Consider the following 19042-nt stretch of genomic DNA (forward strand, 5'->3'; position numbering starts at 1 on the left):
AATCACCAGTAACCTAGAAAAGTAAACTGTTTCCCCACGCCGTGTCTTTGGTTGCAGAGAAGCAGCTGGGGGTCAGCGATGCTCTCCGCTGTGTTATCGCCAGCAGCCCCAACCAGCTGGGGGCCGGTTAACAGTAGCGAGGGAGGAGTCCGTCCATAGCAGGATGAAACTACAGGTCATGCACTCATTATAGGCTCGACCGCTTGAAGAATCAGATTCCAGTGTTGGCTGCGTAGGTTGTCGCCGAAACGTGTGATCTATGCATTTCCAAAGTCCAAAATGTATTGGAAAAATATAGATATAATAGATATTATGTAGGTTCCTGTTGTTTAAAATGGATGATCAGTGTGTTTCCTTGCCAGATGCGATCACGGCTCACATATCAGTCACTTCTCAGAGCGAATTAAAGAGCGGGAAAGTAGTATCATGACTTTGGTATCACTTGGTTTCCTCGATCCTTCAACAATGGAGCTGCCGTGTGGAACAATCTGATAAATGGCGTGCGGCGTGTGACGGGAAGAGCCCAGCGTCACTCCGGTAACGTTACCAGTCAAACTAACAAACAAACTAGACAGAAACCTTGAGGTGTGAAGGTTGTATCCAGAAACACGGCTGAACATGATGCACTGATTGTATAGTCGAGTAGAACAATCCCCTTCAATGTGGACATCACGCTCATTCCCAGGTTCATACTTTGGGTTTCTACTGAATCATGTTTACAATATTTAATCTTCAAAAAACTCTTTATTTCTCTGATACGTCTGGCTGAATACAAGAAGGGTCCCCAAAAATAGGCTTTTATATCGGGTCACATGGTACGAATCGAGAAAAAAACATGGTGTAAATCCCAAAAACCTAAAAGAATAACATGTTGGGTATCAAATTAAACATAATAATCAAGACTGCAATAATATGCAATCCTCATGTTTAACCTCTAAATACAACTTAAACAATAAATAGGATTAGGTTTAGGGTGAGGGCTTAAAGGGCGACGTCGCATCAGCTACGAACTTGAAGCAAATGACGAGTCGATTACCAGTTTACTTTGTGTTTGAATAGCATTCAGTAGAGGTTATGATATATTATGATTTCAGCTTCACAGCCACAGTTAATTTAACAAACTCATTATAATAAAGGGAGAAGAACGTGTTTTGTTCAAATACCACTCAGTGTTGTATGTTGTGTGACGCCGCTGCATCTGCAGGTACTCGGCTCCGTCATCACAACCAGCTCCACGAACACCCAGCGAACGGTATGAATACGTAGCGGACGCCTCGTAGACACAGTGAAGGATGTCTGTCCCTCTGACGCTCGGCGTCTTGGGGTTTGAATTTCCTCCTGGGCATTCCTGCAGAGAGCCGGAGGTCTCCAGGGGAACGCTGCTCCGTCCTGACAGGCTTGGCCTCCAGCAATGACTGATGCACAATAGTCTCTCTCTCTCTCTCTCTCTCTCTCTCTCTCTCTCTCTCTTTCTCTCTCTCTCTCTCTCTCTCTGACATGTAAGACGTTTTCCCAAGAAGCCGTCCGTCTATCTGCGCTCTGTTCTGAATGGGAGGAGCGTCTGATTCCGGCTCCTCTCTGGCAGCGTGTTGTTGTTCATGTCGGTAGCGGGGTGCCATGTGACCCTCCGCTTGGCCATGTGAAGACGGTTTCATGTGCTGTCTGAGGAGGAACGTCTCACAAGGGAAAAGAAGCTCTATGCTTTACTGTACCTCCCACCTGCACTGCAACATGAGAACGTATACCACAACCACTTTCTTTTTTTAATAACGTATTTAGCTGTTTTGCGAAACGTATTGGAAGACAATATAATCTATATATCCAATATCTTTCCACGTGTTACTACGTATTAGGGCTGGCAGGCCTGTGCTGTGGGGGTGCACCTGTCCACAGGTCCCTTCCTCGACACAGGTTGTGTTAGTAGTACTTTTTACTAGTAAGTTTGTAACATTGTTTAGAAGTCCAGCGATAATATGTGTTTATACAGCGTCTGGCTATTATAAATGGTCTAAAAAAAGAAGAACATATCTTCCTGACATTTTTCTGCAGGTAGATTATTAATGAAATATTGGCTAATTGTCCTAATTAGTTCTGAGTCCATGATTAAAACTATTCAGCAGCTACTTCCAGCACAGACACAGTCTGAGACTCGCCGGTGAACATATCGGATGTGTTGGCGGATAAAGAGCCAGATATTTCCCTCAAGAGTTAAAGACCAAAAAAAAAAAAGAGCTAGTGAGAAGGGAGTGAGACATTCTTTAGGTGGACACAAACCAGTCCTGCTCCGGCCCAGTTTTATTTGTAATGCCGCCGTTTAAGCTTTTATTTTCTTTTGTTCTTGAATCACAGATTCAAACCCTGCTGAGGAGAAGTCTGTTTCACGGGCCGCGCTAAGTGAGCTCCATGCTGGTATCCGGCATGCCGACACATTCCATGCAATCAGTCCCCGACGTACAAAGGAGTATGAAAACAATCCTGTCGGCTGATTATGCTTGATAATATTAGCTGATTTAGAGGTTGAATGTCATTTTAATGTCATATTCCTCCAGGCATGTTTTTGTTCTCACCGGCTGCCAGCCCGCATTCAGTTCAATTTATATACAGTATATGCTTTCTCTTTTTTTCTCCTTCTTTTTTACCTGTTACACAACTCATTTGTGGCAAACCTGGCAACGCGCCGCTCTTAACACAAACACGACTCAAGACAAAGGAGTGACCGTGTTGCTGCGTAACTGCTGGATGTGTCGACGGCAACCTGCTAACAAGTGCAGCGCGTTCAGTCAAAGCGGCTCAGAACGATTGTTCAAAGTTCAGAGGAAGTACGAAACAAAAAAAAAATGAAAAAAATAAATTGCATGTGAAGATTTGAGAGCTCTCCTGCAGGCCGAGGGGAAAGTCGCCTCTGATGGTGATGTGCTTCATCAGCATTGTGTGAACTTGCATTTGTTTGTATCGTAAAGTCCCACAAAATAACACTTATTGCCAGTTCAAGGCCTGTACTGCTAATAACTACACTAAGTCATAGTAGGATGGAGCTGTTGTTGTATGTACTGTTACTGGGAACCTTCATAGGACAAAACAAGGGGAAACCAACACATTGGGGGTTTAATCTTCAAATAAAAAACATGTATCCAGCACAGAAAATCTACTTTTATGCACAGAATATTAGCGCAACATCACCGACATAGTAGATACCAACAGAAGCAAAGATAACTGTAGGAAACGACACAACCCTGGAGGGGCATCTGGTTTTGGCAACACACATGACTCATAAGCTTCCTATTAGTGGGACACAAGAAGGAACATATATACTCGTGGTAAAAAAAGGAATTCAGCTCCACGGTGTTTATATAGCGGGTGTGTGCACGGCTGGGAGAAGGAAAGCCCAGACCTCTTTGCGGAGCTGAGTGTTTACATTTGGACACACGTAAAGCCCGGCGGCATATAAATTAAATTGATCGCTTGGTTGTGACGCCATGTTTTTGCAATGCCTTGAAACGCATAGCAATCATTTTTAAGCCAGTGAGCCTGGGGGTCCTGGCTCACACTCTGGAGGGGTGGTGGTCCAGAGCGGGGGAAGAGGAGGGGGGGGGGCTGCATGTTTAGTATGTAGGTCAGTCGTGTCGAAGATTCACAGCTTCCAAAATTACAGAGAATGAGACGGCGAGAGACCCAAAACAGCTGGGAGACGTTACGAACAAGATGGCTCTTAACCCCCACCCCCCAGTGGCTGTAATGACCGTTAATGAACGGGCTTAAAGGGACGGCCGTGTGGGGGATGCCGGGGCGGAGACGGGGCGAAGACAAGCGGAGGAGGTCTGAGAAGGATTGTTTGTGGGGAAAATGTTTTTTGGTGCGAGCGGCCGAGCGGCCGAGTGTCCGAGTGGCGCTCCAAATCCCAAACAGCCTGTACCGAAGGGCCTGGAGCGTGTAGCCCAGATCCTCAGCAACACACAGATCCAGCCTGAAGCCATCGACAGATTGTCAACCGTCCCACGCCTGCAAGGGGTGAGAGTTCAACGCTGAGCCCGGCAGAGCACTGGGACACAGCATGGCGATGAACCATAAAGTATCCCAAAGTATCTGCAATATGGAACCAGAGAAGGCGCTCGGTTTTACATGGACGTCACGTAAGAGCGAGTAAATACGCTTTGTCAAAGTGTTTCTCCAAAATAAGAGCTCGTTTCCCATAAAGCCTGTTGCTTTGGCTCAATGAAGGCTTCTGTTGACTCATTTCAATAGAGTTACACATCCAATGATATCAGATATCGGTCCTGACTAACAGCTGGATCGAGTATCGGTGACGCTCATCCGGTATCAATATAATTATGTTTTAATAAATAACAATTCAGTACATTTCTGTCGACGTACTAATTGGTTACATTTTGTTTTACAAAGTTAGGAAAGCAAAGTTTAAGTCCGGCTTGATGTTGCCTCAAACATACAATGATGATCCCAGACACTGCCACTCAACGAGACATGCAGCTTATGAATTAAACACGGTATCGGTCCTGACGCGCATCCCTGCTCCTTTTTTACTAATCTGTCATTGCAAACTCTGAACGCTTCCTCACCGTCAGAACGTCACGCTGTTTCTGATTCGTGCTGTGAAGCAGTTGTTCCCGATCCTTGAAATCCAATTTGTCAAAAAAAAAAGCTGATTTCACAACTTCATCCGTGACTTGTTCAGTGATGACCAGAATCTCAGTGCAGTCTCTTTCTTCGTCTCACAACACGGCCACGACAACAAGTTGCAGAACTTTAAAAGACAATTCAGTCCTATTAAGGGAAATGTTGGATCCAGCGTTTTTGGAGTTTGATTCACAGGAAACAGTCTTGAGTGCAGCTAAAGTTATAAGAATAGGAAGCGTATTGGTTTTGACTCGACGTGCTGGCAAAACTCCCCACAAACAAGTTTAATTGAGCAGCGTGCACTTCAATGGACCAAATGAAATATTCAACAAGGTCAACGTTCCACTGGTTCTCCTGTATACAAACTCCAGCTTTGACTCCACGCATGCTCCTCTGCTCGATCTAAACACCGTGGGTCTGATGGTCAGGGAGATCACTCTGCCCGTAACTGTGAGTTCACCGGTTCATCTGTGCTGGCTGATTCCTGTGTTGCTTCCACGAGAGCATCAGATGGCCCCATGTGAGCGCTGCGAGGGCCACAGGGATATGTCATTCAATGTAGCCACAGACAACTCATCACTGATTTCTCTATTAACTTGCACTTTATTTAACGTTTCACTCTTTTGCCAAGAGATTCTGTTTACTCGAAGCCCCGCAAGGTCAGGATTTCGTAATTATGGAAAATGTGAGTCATTATTTTGCATGCCCACAACGTATTTTGGAAGGTCTGTTGAGATTTCAGCTCTCCTTCGATCAAATAAACAAAGGCTATTTAAAGATTGTTTTGACCGTGAGGAGTGTTTGGAGCGCACACACGCGCACACACACACGCACACGCACACACACACTGGAGGGTCAGGGGAGGGATCCACATGATGAAGTACACATGTCTTAATCACTGCACTGCGGTCATTTTATACCGTTTGATTGGTCTCCATTGTAGTGTTTGTCAGATCTGTAGATTTTTAATAACATTTGTCTCTCACAATGTATGCAACATGTCATTTCTTTTGTCAGTTCCTTGACAGTTTGTCCTCTGTTTTTCTGCAGGGCGAAGTATTTTCGAGGGAAGAAACTGAACGGAGAGTATGAGATCCGGGTGGAGCAGGTACGGTGCATTTAACGTAAATTCTCCATTTAGATAAATCAAACATTTCAAAAAAACTACGACATATGCTGCCTTTAATGAAATTGTGGAGAACCTTCTGGTTGTAGCCAATCCAGGCTGCCTGGCACTCAAATTTCAATGATGTCATTGGTTGAATTATAATGAGATGCGAGTGAGCAATATGAACAATAATGTCGGTTTCTTTCACTGAGTGTGTTTTTTTTTTAAAATAGGAGAACATCATAGAGTCACTCTAATCCCATTTTATTACATTTTTTAGGAGTCTCCCTATAATCTATAATACACACCGTGTTAATCGCCGACTGTTGGGACTTCTGAAATTAGCCACATTAGCCAAAAATATAGTTAAACATTTAAGGTTTGCATTTTAAAAGAAAAGTTTGACATTTCGGAAAATATGCTTATCGACTTTCTAGCCGAGTTAGATAAGAATATTGATAGCGCTCGCGTGACTCTGGGAGTTCATAGCCAGGGGTCGATTAGCTTAGCTTAGCTTAGCATAGTGTGAAGACTAAAAATACAGGAGGAAACAGCAATACCGAAAGTAATAACGTCCAGCACTGTCAAAGCACACTAATTCTCACCTTGTGTCTCAAACTGAAGAGTATAAAAAAAACAATACTGCTACGCATTTCACCCTCCCTCAATTCTTTATGCTAAGCTAGCCTTAGCCATCCCCTTCAGAGAGACATGTACCAATCTTCTTAAGCAAAGAAGCATGTGTTTCCCCCCAAACCTTGAACCGTTTCCTTTAAAGTAGCCTGATTTTAACGCAACACAGTAGTGCCAATATTACATGCAGTACGCACAGAAATATGTGTCTAGACGTGCAGTATTTACAGTGTGCACACAGCATCTAATTTACCTCAAATAGCTGAAACAGTTATACATCTGCAAGCCATTGTTGCGCCGGGAGCCGTCTTTGAACCGGAGTGGTGGGTTTTACGAGGGAAGGAAAAAGGAGGACCACAAAAAGCTGGACCGGTGATTTTATTGCCTGTTTGCTCAACTCTCTACTGTTGTGGTGATCTTTCTGGAGCGGCAGTGGGTTGGCATACGAGGCAAGCTTTTTCTCTGAAAAGTAAATTTAAACAATATCAATTTTGCTTTCCCAATAAGAAGTTAATTAGGCCACTTAAGTTAATACCCACATCTCACCCGTAGCTCCCACTGTGACCTACTTAGATGTTTTTGGACCCTCCGCTCTTTCCCAGAAGCCCCTCCGCGTTGACGATAACAAGTCGGCCGCTAATTGCCTTCAGCAGCCAGACTCTTCATAGGCTGTTTGTGCACCTCGCTGGGAGCCTCGGGACGATGGAAACACAATCTCTGTGTGAAAAGTTAGCGACACGCTGAGATGAACCCTTTCAGGGGATGACAATAAAAGCAGAGAGACCCTCTGCGCCTTCCCTCTAATCCCACTTCTCTCTACCCAGCAAACAGTTTGACATTGAATATAATTTTTTAAATGACGCACACCAACACAGACAACCGAGCAGCAACATTTAGGTTAAAGTAATAATAGTTGTTCACATCCGCTACCTGAATTTACAGTAAGTGCATTTCTAATTTGAGCTCAAAAGAGCTCTAAAAGGCTGTTTTAATAAAACAAAAACACATAAAATGATATATTGGATGGACATTGACACGTTGCCCGACGTACAGCAACTGTCACGTGTCACGTTCATGCTGTTCAGAGCGCTTCCAAACCAGTGCTCCCAAACCCCAAACCAACATAACTCTCCTCCGGCTTGCTTTGCTGCCATATAAGGTGGCATCTTCGCAGTCCGGCTACAGGCTCGCCACAGCGCGCGTGACGCTGCAGCGGGGCGGCCCGCGGCCCGATGCCCGTCTGCGCCAAAGAAGAAAGACGGAGCGGCTTTGATTCCCCGACGTGACGTCTCTCATTAAGGCGGCGGCGGCGGCCCGGCCACCTGCGCGTCCCCCGGCCGGCGGCCCGCAGCACGTCTGCGAGCGCCGTTGTCGTGCGTCGTTCCCTCTCATTTACATGACCCACTTTGAAGTCACTGTTGGCAGACGGCTGAGGTCTTGTGTTTTTTTTATTTTTTTTATCCTCTGAACAGATGCTCTCGGGAGCGCCAGTGGTGTTGCTCCCAAGTGACTAATAAAAACAGACTCCAAGCCACTGCCTTTTTTATTTTTCTGGCAAAATGATGAAATATGTTCAGTGGTACTTTTTTGATGGTCTGAAGGACAGAAACATGCCACGCAATCCAGGAGTTATGAGTCTAACAGCGTACCTTTTCCTGATTGCAAATGAAAAGCACAGCCGGAGACCAGGGGGGCCTCGCTGACATGGAGCTTCAGGGTCAAACACAAACAGGTCTCTATTACTCTGAACATGACCAGAGCGGAGAGTTGTACATAAACTTCTTTCACTCGGTCAGTTAATCCCTTGTGGGTTACGAGGAGAGTTAATGTGCAGATACATCAGCTCAGTGCTCTTATATAATGAGCCGGGGACCGACTTAAATCATGAGAAAACACTAAGTCGAAGGCAGGAATAAATAAACATGCACCTCTTCTTTGTGATGTGGAATTTGGGCACGAAGATACGGTCAGCTTGCTGAATATATGAATTGATATTGTCAGAAAAATTAAAGATAAGGACTTTAAAGTGAGACTGTACATTTGACACATGGGCTTGTGCCAAAACACCTGATGTGGTTTTTAAAAACGTACTCTCTGCTACTCTTAACAGTCGTAGTCAAAGTTGGCTAACGTTAGCCACCCTAAGCTACTGGTCATGCCAGAGCAAGTCAGATCACATTGAAGCAAGCGACAATGCGTCGTATTGTTTTTATGGCTTCATTGTAAGAGGAAAATCCTGTTGTTTCCCCTTTTCAAAAGTCATGCAGTCTTCCTGGAGAAGTTGACCCCAGCTACAGACCAACTCCTGATTTTCTACATTGACGAATTGGAAGATTTATCTGGCAGCACATTGTTTGTGATTATTTATCTGAACGCATACGCACGCCCCTTCACTCCTGGACCCAGAACGTACTCGGCAACCTCGTGACCTCAAAATGTATATAACCGCCAGGAAAGAAAACCAAATAATGTGTCCCCTCTGGGATGAACTTAATTGATTTTGGATTTTTGTGTTTGGCCCTGCGTGAGTATTCCTTTCTCTCAGCACTCTCCGTCTCCGGCTCCCTGGAGGCCGTCTCAGCCACGACACGACATCGGCATCACTTTGCTGCTGCAGCTCTGCGACGACGTTGTGCGCTGAGCCCAGCGGCACAAACTGCACTGTGAGGCGCAAAAGGCTCTCCTCTGCGTCACATGCACGCATGTGAAAAGACATTCGGTGCATCTGTAGTGTTGTCCAGGTGGAAACGGCAGAACCTCAGAGTCGTAGGAAACGCTGCACGCCGTCAGAAATAGTTGGGAGTAGAAATGCAATGAGAGTAGAACCAACATTTTGCCGTGGTCATCCGACGAGTTGAAAATGTGGTGGCGCTCCGTTGATTCTGAAAGGCAATGCCCTTGAAGTACCGTACATGTGGGTAGCGTGGCGGCAGTGCCGAGCCGAGGGCCACTGGAGCTGACACCGAACGTCCACGTCCTGCTTTCTGTGTGATGACAGTCCACTGTTAAAAAATGTCAGCGCGTCCGTTCCCCCAGCGTTCAGACCCGAGCTGCTCGCAAACACGAGGACAAACTGACTGTCTGCTACCAGCAATCCCTGCAAAGTCATAAACACTGCAATTTACACAATTGGGCAAATTAGGCAGTTAAATTTGAATGGGGGTCTGTTGTTTGGGAACGAACAAGAGGCGGTTCTTCGAGGGCCGCCGGACCATGTGTGGGTTGGGTCGGGCAGGGCGACATCTGCTCGGCAGGCCCATGACCTCAGCGGCGTCCACGCTCCTCGCTGCTGCAGTCGCGGCCGCTCACGAGCAGCCGGCCGTTTGTTATCCGCACCCTTTTTTTGGCTGGTATTCGCACATGACATCGTGCATCCGGGCAGAACTTTCTCAAGAAGAATGACAGGGTGCGGTACTCGCTGCGGACGTTCGACCGGGCCAGCTGCTGCGTCGAGCATCTGTCCTGGATTTCTACATTTAGTGCCTCAATGAATTATTTCACTGTTGTACAAGGTGGTAGTGATTAGCGGCGAATACTTCCCCCTGTGGCGCACATGAATGGTCCACTGTACTTCAGGCCTCTCAATTGCACCAGTATGTGATTCAACTGAGCTTATCAAAAGCTCTTCTATAAAAAAAAAAAAGAAATCAGAGGCAGTCAACAAAAACATAGCAGCTCAAATAACCACCGTCTGTTTTCGCTTAACGTGACTGAATAGCTTGATTTTGTGTAACTCTCGTGTGTCAAATTTAGCATTCGTTGCTATCTGGGATTAATGCGACAGCTATTTTTTTGTGCCACATTGTCTATTCAAAGTTGTCGTTCACACAGGTCTCGGTTGGTCGAGGTTTTCCACACCGAAACTACAGAGTTGAGGCATTAAAAGAAGCACATTGTGTCACGGAAAAACATCTATTTTTGGATAAAAGGAAACCACAATAAGAGACTCCATCTGGGCTCCAGCGATTGTAGCTTTTCCACTTTGGTCTTCCACTCGGGACCAAAAATACAATAAGGACAAGTTTATTAAGTATATTAATGGAACAAGTTGAGTTTTAAAAGGACTACAGCAAGCAAAATGAAAGTTATGGAAACATCTATTTCTTATTGTACATTCATGGATCCTCGTGATATCTCCCTCAGTGATCACATGTCCTCTTTTTGGTAGTCTCATTAAAGTATCCTTCATTATCAATACATTCAATATTTATTGGGTAGGTTTGATATTTTAGCATAACATATCTTTACTTGTATATTTCCATCTGGAAAGTTATTTTAACTGACACTGCGGTCACAGCTCATGCGTTGACCTTTTATTTCTTGAACATGGACTGGCATCGTTTTCTCGTCGTTTAAAAAATGAATTTCTTTCTCATTTATTGAATTCACATTTCAACCTTTTAACGGTATTCACTCCTTCAATGTTCAGGACGCGTAAGCATTTCCATTTTTTTTTTACGATCTCGCTTCCCAGAACACGTTGCACATGCACAATGTAGGTGAAGTGCAGCTTGACCCGTCCTTCCAAGCTGTTATTGCCAAAGGACAAAAGATCCTGCAATTTGACTCCTGAGCAAAGCAAAAGGCACCGCGAGCACCTGAAGCCCAGTGACACGCGCTCGTCCCAACCTAAAAATACTCTCAAAGCTTCCAGAGGAGCTGCTGTCATGCGGTGTTTACTGTACTGTCCACAGGTTCACGTGGCCTGGCAGCTCTGCACGTTTAAAGAGGCTCGCCTGTGAGCTTCTGTCGCCAAACCAAACCAGTGCCTCACACTGAGGATCCGAAAAGTGACTCCAATGCGGAAGAGCCTTGAACTTGCATTATTTCTGATGGCCATCAGGGGGCGACTCCTGATTGTATTGAAGTCTATAAGGAAATAACTCAAATGGTCTCAATCTCTAGTTTCAAATCTTCATGACGGCAGCATGTTCACTTAGTAAGTGATGGTTGCTTTTACAGTCAAATAGACTGATGACCGGTCTTGGAGTTTGTTGTTTTTGTCTCCCAACTTCATCTCTTTCACCGCGTTTTAAGCTCATGAAAGTCGACTAACATTGAAGCTAATAACGTCTCTTGTGCATAACTTGTGGCATTGTGTTTAATAAAACATCTGCCATCAGCATAATGCAAATTAGCAATTTCATGAGCAGTTAGTCCTGTAACAGAAATACGTCAGCTTTTATTCAGTTGTACTTTCACCCACTCGTGTGACATCTCGGTGGTTCAAGTCAATCAAAGGGACATTTTCACACAGCTCGAACACACAGTCACCCAGTGGCCCATGTCCGCTTCTCCTTACGCTGTTCTGCTGCGGTACAACAAGCATTTTTAGTTTAGTTACAGCAGCGTAAATGAAGAAATGATCAGCGAGCAACGGCTGGCAGGAACTCAAGACAACAGAAGTTCAGAAAGGAGGAAAATTCAGCTTGAATCACAAACATACTGTCCTCCTTGATTCTGTTCCTCCTAACAGATTAACTGAAAGCTCTTCTTAATTCAGCCTGAATGCGGCTCAACAAGCTCTGGAGGCAGTTGCCCCGTGTATCACTTCCTGTTTTCCTTTCCCAGGGCAAGAGCTGCTCCGAGACAAGTGTCTGAATGCGTTACCGCGATGGTAACCATGGTGCTGTGAAAAGCCTCCTGTCCCGGCTCCTGGGCCTGTGCCCCGCACCAGCCACTTCATCCATTACCGCCCAATGACAGCGGCTGTTAGCGGCCCTCTCACCCGGAACCGGCCAATCGGAGGTGGCGTGGAATGCCCGGCCCTCGCCAAGATGTTGCCCACTCTCTGGTTTTATCAGGTCGCCGCGAAAGTCAACGGAGGCCCTCGTGTTTTTTTTTTTGGGGGGGGGGATGGGACTTGTTGAGAAGTTGCAGTGATGGAGGACGTGCATGTGAGTGCATGTGCGTGAGAGCGCGCGGGTCTTTTTAGCGGAGGCATGTGCTGCCGAGCGCACAGATGTTTCTTTCAGAGGCGGTAGAGAAGAGCCGAGAAAGGGAAGGGAGCCAAGTGGATGTCCTTGAGTGTGAGCGGCGCCTCGTTGTCCCTTTAAATAAGATTACGGCATTTACTCGCCCCCCTGCGCTCCCTCAGAGTGCAACACAATAATTAAAAGAGGTGGGTGTTGTTTTTGTTTTTGTTTTTTTTCTCTCTTGGCAAAAAACGAAACAAACCCCAGCGTTGTTACGTTGGCACATTCTTTTCAGAAGCGACACACTCCCCCATGCAGAGTTTACACGGGCCACGGTGCTGGATGAAAGGGAAATTTATCTCTGAGGGAATATTGCTGATAATATTTCCTTTTTATGTCGATGAAAGCCCATGTAGCGCGTGGTAAAGCAGGCTCAAGTGATCATCCCAGCATGAGAACGTGGAGATAGCAATTGACTCAACTCGCTATGCAAATTGGCAGGAGCCGAGTTGAGCAGAGGGTCAGCTGGAGGATTTGCTTTCATCCCCATCCACGTTGGCGCCGTCGGAGGCGGCTCTATAGGAGGAGGCGCGTTGCGCCGCCTGCCTGTGGAAGTCGACAAAGCGGAGCCGCTTCCCGCAGGGCCGCGTCGCCGCGAGGCCGTCACAGCGTCAGCTTATGATCAGCCGTCAAACCCGCGAGCCAAAAGGGTTTTTGTGCGAATCGCTAAATATTCATGAACAAAAAAACATTTTATCTCAAGTTTCTTGAAGTTTCCGGTGTGGTTCCATATTGTCCTCCAACACTGTGACTGCGGTGCCTCGGGCGCAAAGCGGTGCGAGCTGTGTGATCAGGGAAAAGCTCAAGTCAAGCTATATCTATTCGAATGCGATTTCCATGTAGATTTGATCTAAAAATGGATTTATTGTGATACACATTGAGGCAAACACATTCATTTGGGGTGAGGCTGTCCGGTCAAAAGCAGAGCTGACGAACAAAGCTGCACTCCAGGTCTAAGTTTGTCACATCCATGGATGCCGCCCTCATTTAATTATGTTTTTCCTTTCAGTAACAACTCATTGTCACACACCGCAGCGTTAAGAGTCAATGTCTGAACCTGGTCCATTGCTGACTCAGGTTGTACAGCACTCACAGACAAGTGAAGTGCAGCCATGTTTTTGTAGTTGTTGTAGTGTTGTGTTTGGTCCTCGACCACGTCACAGCAAATTATATATTTTTTTCCGCGCAGAGTCAGCAGGCTGCTTGTGTAGAGCTCATTACGTCCACTGCATTGATGTCGCTCCTCGTGCTATGGAGGGTTTCGTGTCTGTGGTCAACTGCTAAGCATCCCCTTTGACTTGAGCCGCTCTCTGTGAGCCACAACCACAGTCGAGTACGACTTCTTAAGCACTCAGTAAACTATTAATCTATTAGCAGCCACGATTGTGGACATGTGGCCAGTAGCCTTGACGACGCCAAATTCGATAAAACTCCCTCAATTGCGGAGGAACATGTGTGCTCGCTTGAGGTGGAAAAAGATTAAATGGGATATGGAAAGGACAAAACAAGATTCTGGCCTACAGGAAACATTTAACTCCCGTGACTGATAAGCTGGTTTCTGCTGTCGTCTTCGTCTCCAGACAGCATGAAACACACCAGCTGACCCAGATGAAAAACAAATTCCTGGAGACCTCGATCCATTTTTTGTTGACAAGGCAGACTTGTTTTGTTCACTGTTGACATCCTTCAGCTTTACTTTGTATCCTGGAGGATTACAGCCAAAGCGTCGCCATTTGCGTCCCTTCATCACAGAAACACACCTCCACAATGCCCGTTGATGTCGAGCAGGTACACGTTTACCATGTTCCTCATTCTGGTGGAACGCGTTAGCATGCTAACAATTGCTAATTAGCGTGAAACCCAACGTACGGCTGAGATTGATGGGGATACCGTGAGTTTTGCAGGTATTTGATCATAAAGCAAAGTATTGCACAATAAGGGGGCGTTTGAGGCCCCTCCGACTGAAGTGCACATGTGACCACGCTCAACCAGGATGTCTCGTTGTACTGACACACAACAACACGTTTCAGGAGCTGTAGTTTGACAGTGTGTATTATGACACTTACAAAAAGAGGCCAGAATGAACATCGATTGATATCAGGTGACGTACACTTTTTATCCCTGATAGATTTTTGCTATCAGGTAGAAACTCTAATATTCAATAGTCTCAATATTCTTCATCATTGAGACAGAAGAAATCCAGTCAGCCGTATTAACATCAAGAGATTGTGTGACAACAGGGACAATCATGAGCAGGGAAATTGAGTTGTCCCTGTCTGGTCCTTATCCATCTAGAAAGTCCATTCCCAGAAGTCGACTGCCGCCCCTTCAAATATCTCCGGGAGTTTGACTGAGTCATTAGGTAGCCGGGCTACGGCCTTTTCACAAGGCTCTCACTGTCCGGGAGGCCACAGGCTGGGGATAACTTAATTTGCCTCCTCTCCACAGCTCTCTCTGTCTCTCTGACTTGTCTTTTTCTCTCCGTTGTGCCAATGCAGAAATGTGAAATGAAGCCAACCTGAAAGAACTGGCGGTCAGGGTTACTTCTACTGTCTTTATAATAAAGCTGTCAAGTTAAAGTGCTGTAGCTTCATCACATGGCTTTCACGGGTGTCAAAAGGCATGCCGCGAGAGAACATTTTGACTTTCGCTTCATGAAAGGAAGAGGTTTCTGTCAGGAAGACCTTTTGTGCATCTGAGGACTGCGTCGGGGAGTTAAATTACTGTCAATAAACCTGACCTCATACAGTACGTTGTTGCGGGACGTGACATATATAATCATTTTTTCTTCTTCTTTTCTCCGTGTGCCCTCAGGCTGAGTTCTCAGAGATCAACCTGGCCTCCTACGTCAACTCTGGATGTATGGTGGACATGCAGGTCAACAAAGGTGGCACCAGAGTGGTCAGGTAAGACGCGCGGCGGCGAGCGAGAGAGCCGGAGTTGACGCATTTGCCCACGCAATCTGTTTACTGCCTCAGTGAGCCCGCACAAAGACTCCTGTTCTTTTCCCTCGGCGGCATTGTGCACGGCCGTGTATATATATAACACCGCTTGCACTTAGAGAAATCAAAGCTGTAATGTGATTATGCCATGGGAAAAAAAGGAGGAAGAAAAAGATACTACTTGGCCTGTTTCAACCCAGGTGGGAAATGTGTGTGAAAGGGTTGGATTATTCCAACTTGTCACCTTTTGCACCTTCTATGTGTTGCTGAGCAGCGTTTTAGCTTTTTTCTCACAGTGTCACCGTAACGCTGCTTTGTTTTGCAGTCTGCATGTTGTGCAACCAGGAGTTTGGGCTGAGCAGTCCGATCAGCGATCTGACGGTACCAATAATTCCCATCAGGCCATTGGTTGCAATGCCAGCTCTTGTGGTAACCAGAAAGCTACTTAAGCGTATTTCTTTTGAGTCATAAAACCCCTCATTACGGCCCTCACGGGGCCACGAATGGTGTCAATGGCTCGCTCTCTATTCGTCACCTCGATGCCAATGATAAGAATAAGTTCTCTCAGTCGAACTGAAAACACTACTTTGGGGTCATTTGGGTGCATCTGAAATAATTCCTCTGACCAGTAAGCAGCAGCAGCAGCAGCAGCAGCAGCTTCAGCAGCAGCAGCAGTAGCAGCAGCAGCTTCAGCAGCAGCAGTAGCAGCAGTAGCAGCAGCAGCAGCAGCAGCTTCAGCAGCAGCAGCTTCAGCAGCAGTAGCAGCAGCAGCAGCAGCAGCAGCAGCAGCAGCAGCTTCAGCAGCAGCAGCAGCAGCAGCAGCAGCTTCAGCAGCAGCAGCAGTAGCAGCAGCAGCAGCTTCAGCAGCAGCAGCAGCAGCAGCAGCAGCAGCAGCAGCAGCTTCAGCAGCAGCAGCAGCAGCAGCAGCTTCAGCAGCAGCAGCTTCAGCAGCAGCAGCAGTAGCAGCAGCAGCAGCTTCAGCAGCAGCAGCAGTAGCAGCAGCAGCAGCAGCAGCTTCAGCAGCAGCAGCTTCAGCAGCAGCAGCAGCAGCAGCAGCTTCAGCAGCAGCAGCTTCAGCAGCAGCAGCAGCAGCAGCAGCTTCAGCAGCAGTAGCAGCTTCAGCAGCAGCAGCAGCAGCTTCAGCAGCAGCAGCTTCAGCAGCAGCAGCAGCAGCAACAGCAGCAGCAGCTTCAGCAGCAGCAGCTTCAGCAGCAGCAGCAGCAGCAGCGAGCCACGTGAAGCTGGGTGTTTAAATAGCCTGCTCTGTTATGTGATGTTGCCGCTCACTAATGATCAGCTGATCTCGGTGGAAAAGATGACTTCATGCTGCTACATTATGAACAGCATGAGGACTTCAAAACACCCACACAAATCTCCTTTCAACACCAATACACAGCAGCGGCCACGTAGTGTAACCGTGGATTGTTCCTCGTAGTGACAAAGCCACAGTGATTATGAACCAACTCTGCGGTTTCCCCTCAGCTCTCTGGTACGTTTCTAAGCTCATTGTTTTGGTTTTCGGGCCCGCAACTTTACTGCTTTGGTTCACTCTCACCAGTGTGTGTGTGTGTGTGTGTGTGTGTGTGTGTGTGTGTGTGTGTGCAGCCCCAGCAGGCAGCTGTTTTCAGCAAAAATGCTCTCAAACCCGACGCTACGCTAACACAGTCAGTCAGCTCCGCTCGTACAAACATCACAAACACCTTTGCTGTGCTCTGCAGTATTCAGTGGAAGCCGTTAGTGTCTAGTGAGTCAGCTGACCGGTCAAGAGAATAACACCCGTTGTCTTTTCCTCAACACGTTTCCTTGATCTTGATGGAAAACGTCTCGAGGCCAATAACAGATGTGACCCTGCTCCGAGCACAGCGACAAGGATTCTCGTCCAAAACAGACTCACAGCTCTTCATCGGGATGTTTTCAATTCATCCATAAAGAACGATGAAACAACCGAATGGTGCGTCGCTTTAAATATTGCTGAAACTATGAATTGCAGGACGGCATCGAGGCCAATAAAGGGAGGAGATAAGACAGGAAGCATTGAAGCAGCTTTCCTTAGCATTTAGAGGAGGATGCAATCACTTCGTATCACGGCTGCCACTAAGATCCTTCCTGTTAGGACCTTTCTGAGAAAAAACCCTGCTTCAACTCCCTGAATTATGAAAATACTTTACTTCGACATCGTCTTCTCTCAAACTTACAGCACAACCACTTTTTCCAGCTGTATTTTTCATCTTTTTGTCTGGTTGTTATGTTACAGCTGTGACCTTGGCGCCCAGCATGGCATCGACTGTCACCGCGATCATATCCGCCGTATCTGCTCACACGCTCAACAGTCTGCTAACTGAGTGCCTGCCGTCGGGCGTTAAATCAGCCGTCGTCGTTCCGGCCGTTCGGGGGAATAAACGTTGTGGACTCCACGCGGCGGTGCAGAATAACTTCTGTATCGGTGTGTATGGCGTCCCCGAGCTGTGCAGCGTGAAACCCAGCGAGAGTAATCGCAGAGCGGCGGCTGATGTTACAACGCAACCTGTCGTCCGAATGGACGCAGAGGTCGTTGTGTGGGTCGAGTTTGTTTTTCCTTTGTTTGTTTTTCCCTCTCTGCGATACTGCTGTAATGATAGAGGAGCCAAATTGGCTGCAGATGGTCTCACTGCGGCCTCGTTCACAAACACTGGCGCTCGCTGCCAAACTGCCGTGGTTTCAGCTCGCCGTTTACGTCTCTGAACTCCACGACGAGCCGTGTGGCGAGCAGTGTGACTGGTAGATGACTCACATGGTTATGCTTCACGGGTAGGTCGGGATTTTCGAAGTTCACTGAGCGAGACGCTGAACGTTTCTAGAGATCACAGATTATAATCTGTCATAAATTAGAGCTGATGAAAGATCATTATGTTGCTGATAGCAGTGTGTTTTCAGCCAGAATAAAGAAACGAGAACGACAAAACACTAGTGTCCCAAACGCAAACAATGCACCTGAGCTGATTAGGTTTTTCTGTGTGTGTGTCTGTGTGTGTGTGTTTTCTATGTCACCTGCCTGTTATGTTCTCAGCGCTCTGACCTTTGACCTCTGTGCACATCTCTGCTGGCTCCTTGCAGCAGGACACGTTCTCACAGTTCTGTGGTGTCAGGATTGTGCGTGCGTGCTGAGTTGTGTCTCACTTGTGCGTCACCAAAGTAGGAATCTACTGCACAGTTAAAGAGACGCAACAGAACGAAGACAATGGCTGCTCAAGAAAGCAGGTTGCGTGTCAATCACAGTCTTGTTGGTCTCGTTGTGTTTTGTACATTGTTGCTTCTGATCGTAAGCGGTGGCATACGAAGGCCCGCCCCCTCTCAGTCGACTAGTCGGTTGTTTTGATCTCAGTTGACAAAGATTTATTTACACTGATGAGTCATTTTAGATGATTGTGTTCATGCTGCTCGTGAGCACATCTCTGGTACACAGATTTAAAGCAGCGTTTTGTGTGATTCTTGGTGGAGGAACTCTGTTTTACAGATCGGTCTGTTCAATCAACGCGAGTGTTGGGAAAGTAAAACACATGTTTTGATCGAGGGAGGAAGAAGATATAAAAGAATAGTCCAGGAAGTCAGCATGTGCGTACTCAATGCTCTGCGAGTCGGCTCCTCAGTCTGATATAATGAAGTAAAAATGTTTTGAGTCTTTTGGAGTCTACAAACCTCAACGTTATTGTTTGTCGGTTTCGTCACGCAGGAGGCATCATTTACGTCGCTCCAATCGTGTTGTTTTCATTAGT

The 19042-nt window shown here is 46.6% G+C and overlaps 1 protein-coding gene across 2 annotated transcripts in view; it reads left to right on the forward strand.

The window, feature by feature from the left end:
* syn3 (synapsin III) overlaps positions 1–19042 on the forward strand; it is a 99995-nt gene that overhangs the window by 18283 nt on the left and 62670 nt on the right. For both annotated transcript variants that reach the window (XM_068586233.1, XM_068586235.1), the window contains exons 3-4: positions 5683–5740; positions 15163–15254. In XM_068586233.1, the coding sequence (XP_068442334.1) occupies positions 5683–5740; positions 15163–15254 (150 nt within the window). The remainder of the gene's footprint in view (positions 1–5682; positions 5741–15162; positions 15255–19042) is intronic.

The sequence above is a fragment of the Clinocottus analis genome, unplaced genomic scaffold (assembly GCF_023055335.1).
Source record: "Clinocottus analis isolate CAN_PGR_092001 unplaced genomic scaffold, fCliAna1.0.p SCAF_20, whole genome shotgun sequence".
Classification (NCBI taxonomy): Eukaryota; Metazoa; Chordata; class Actinopteri; order Perciformes; family Cottidae; genus Clinocottus; species Clinocottus analis.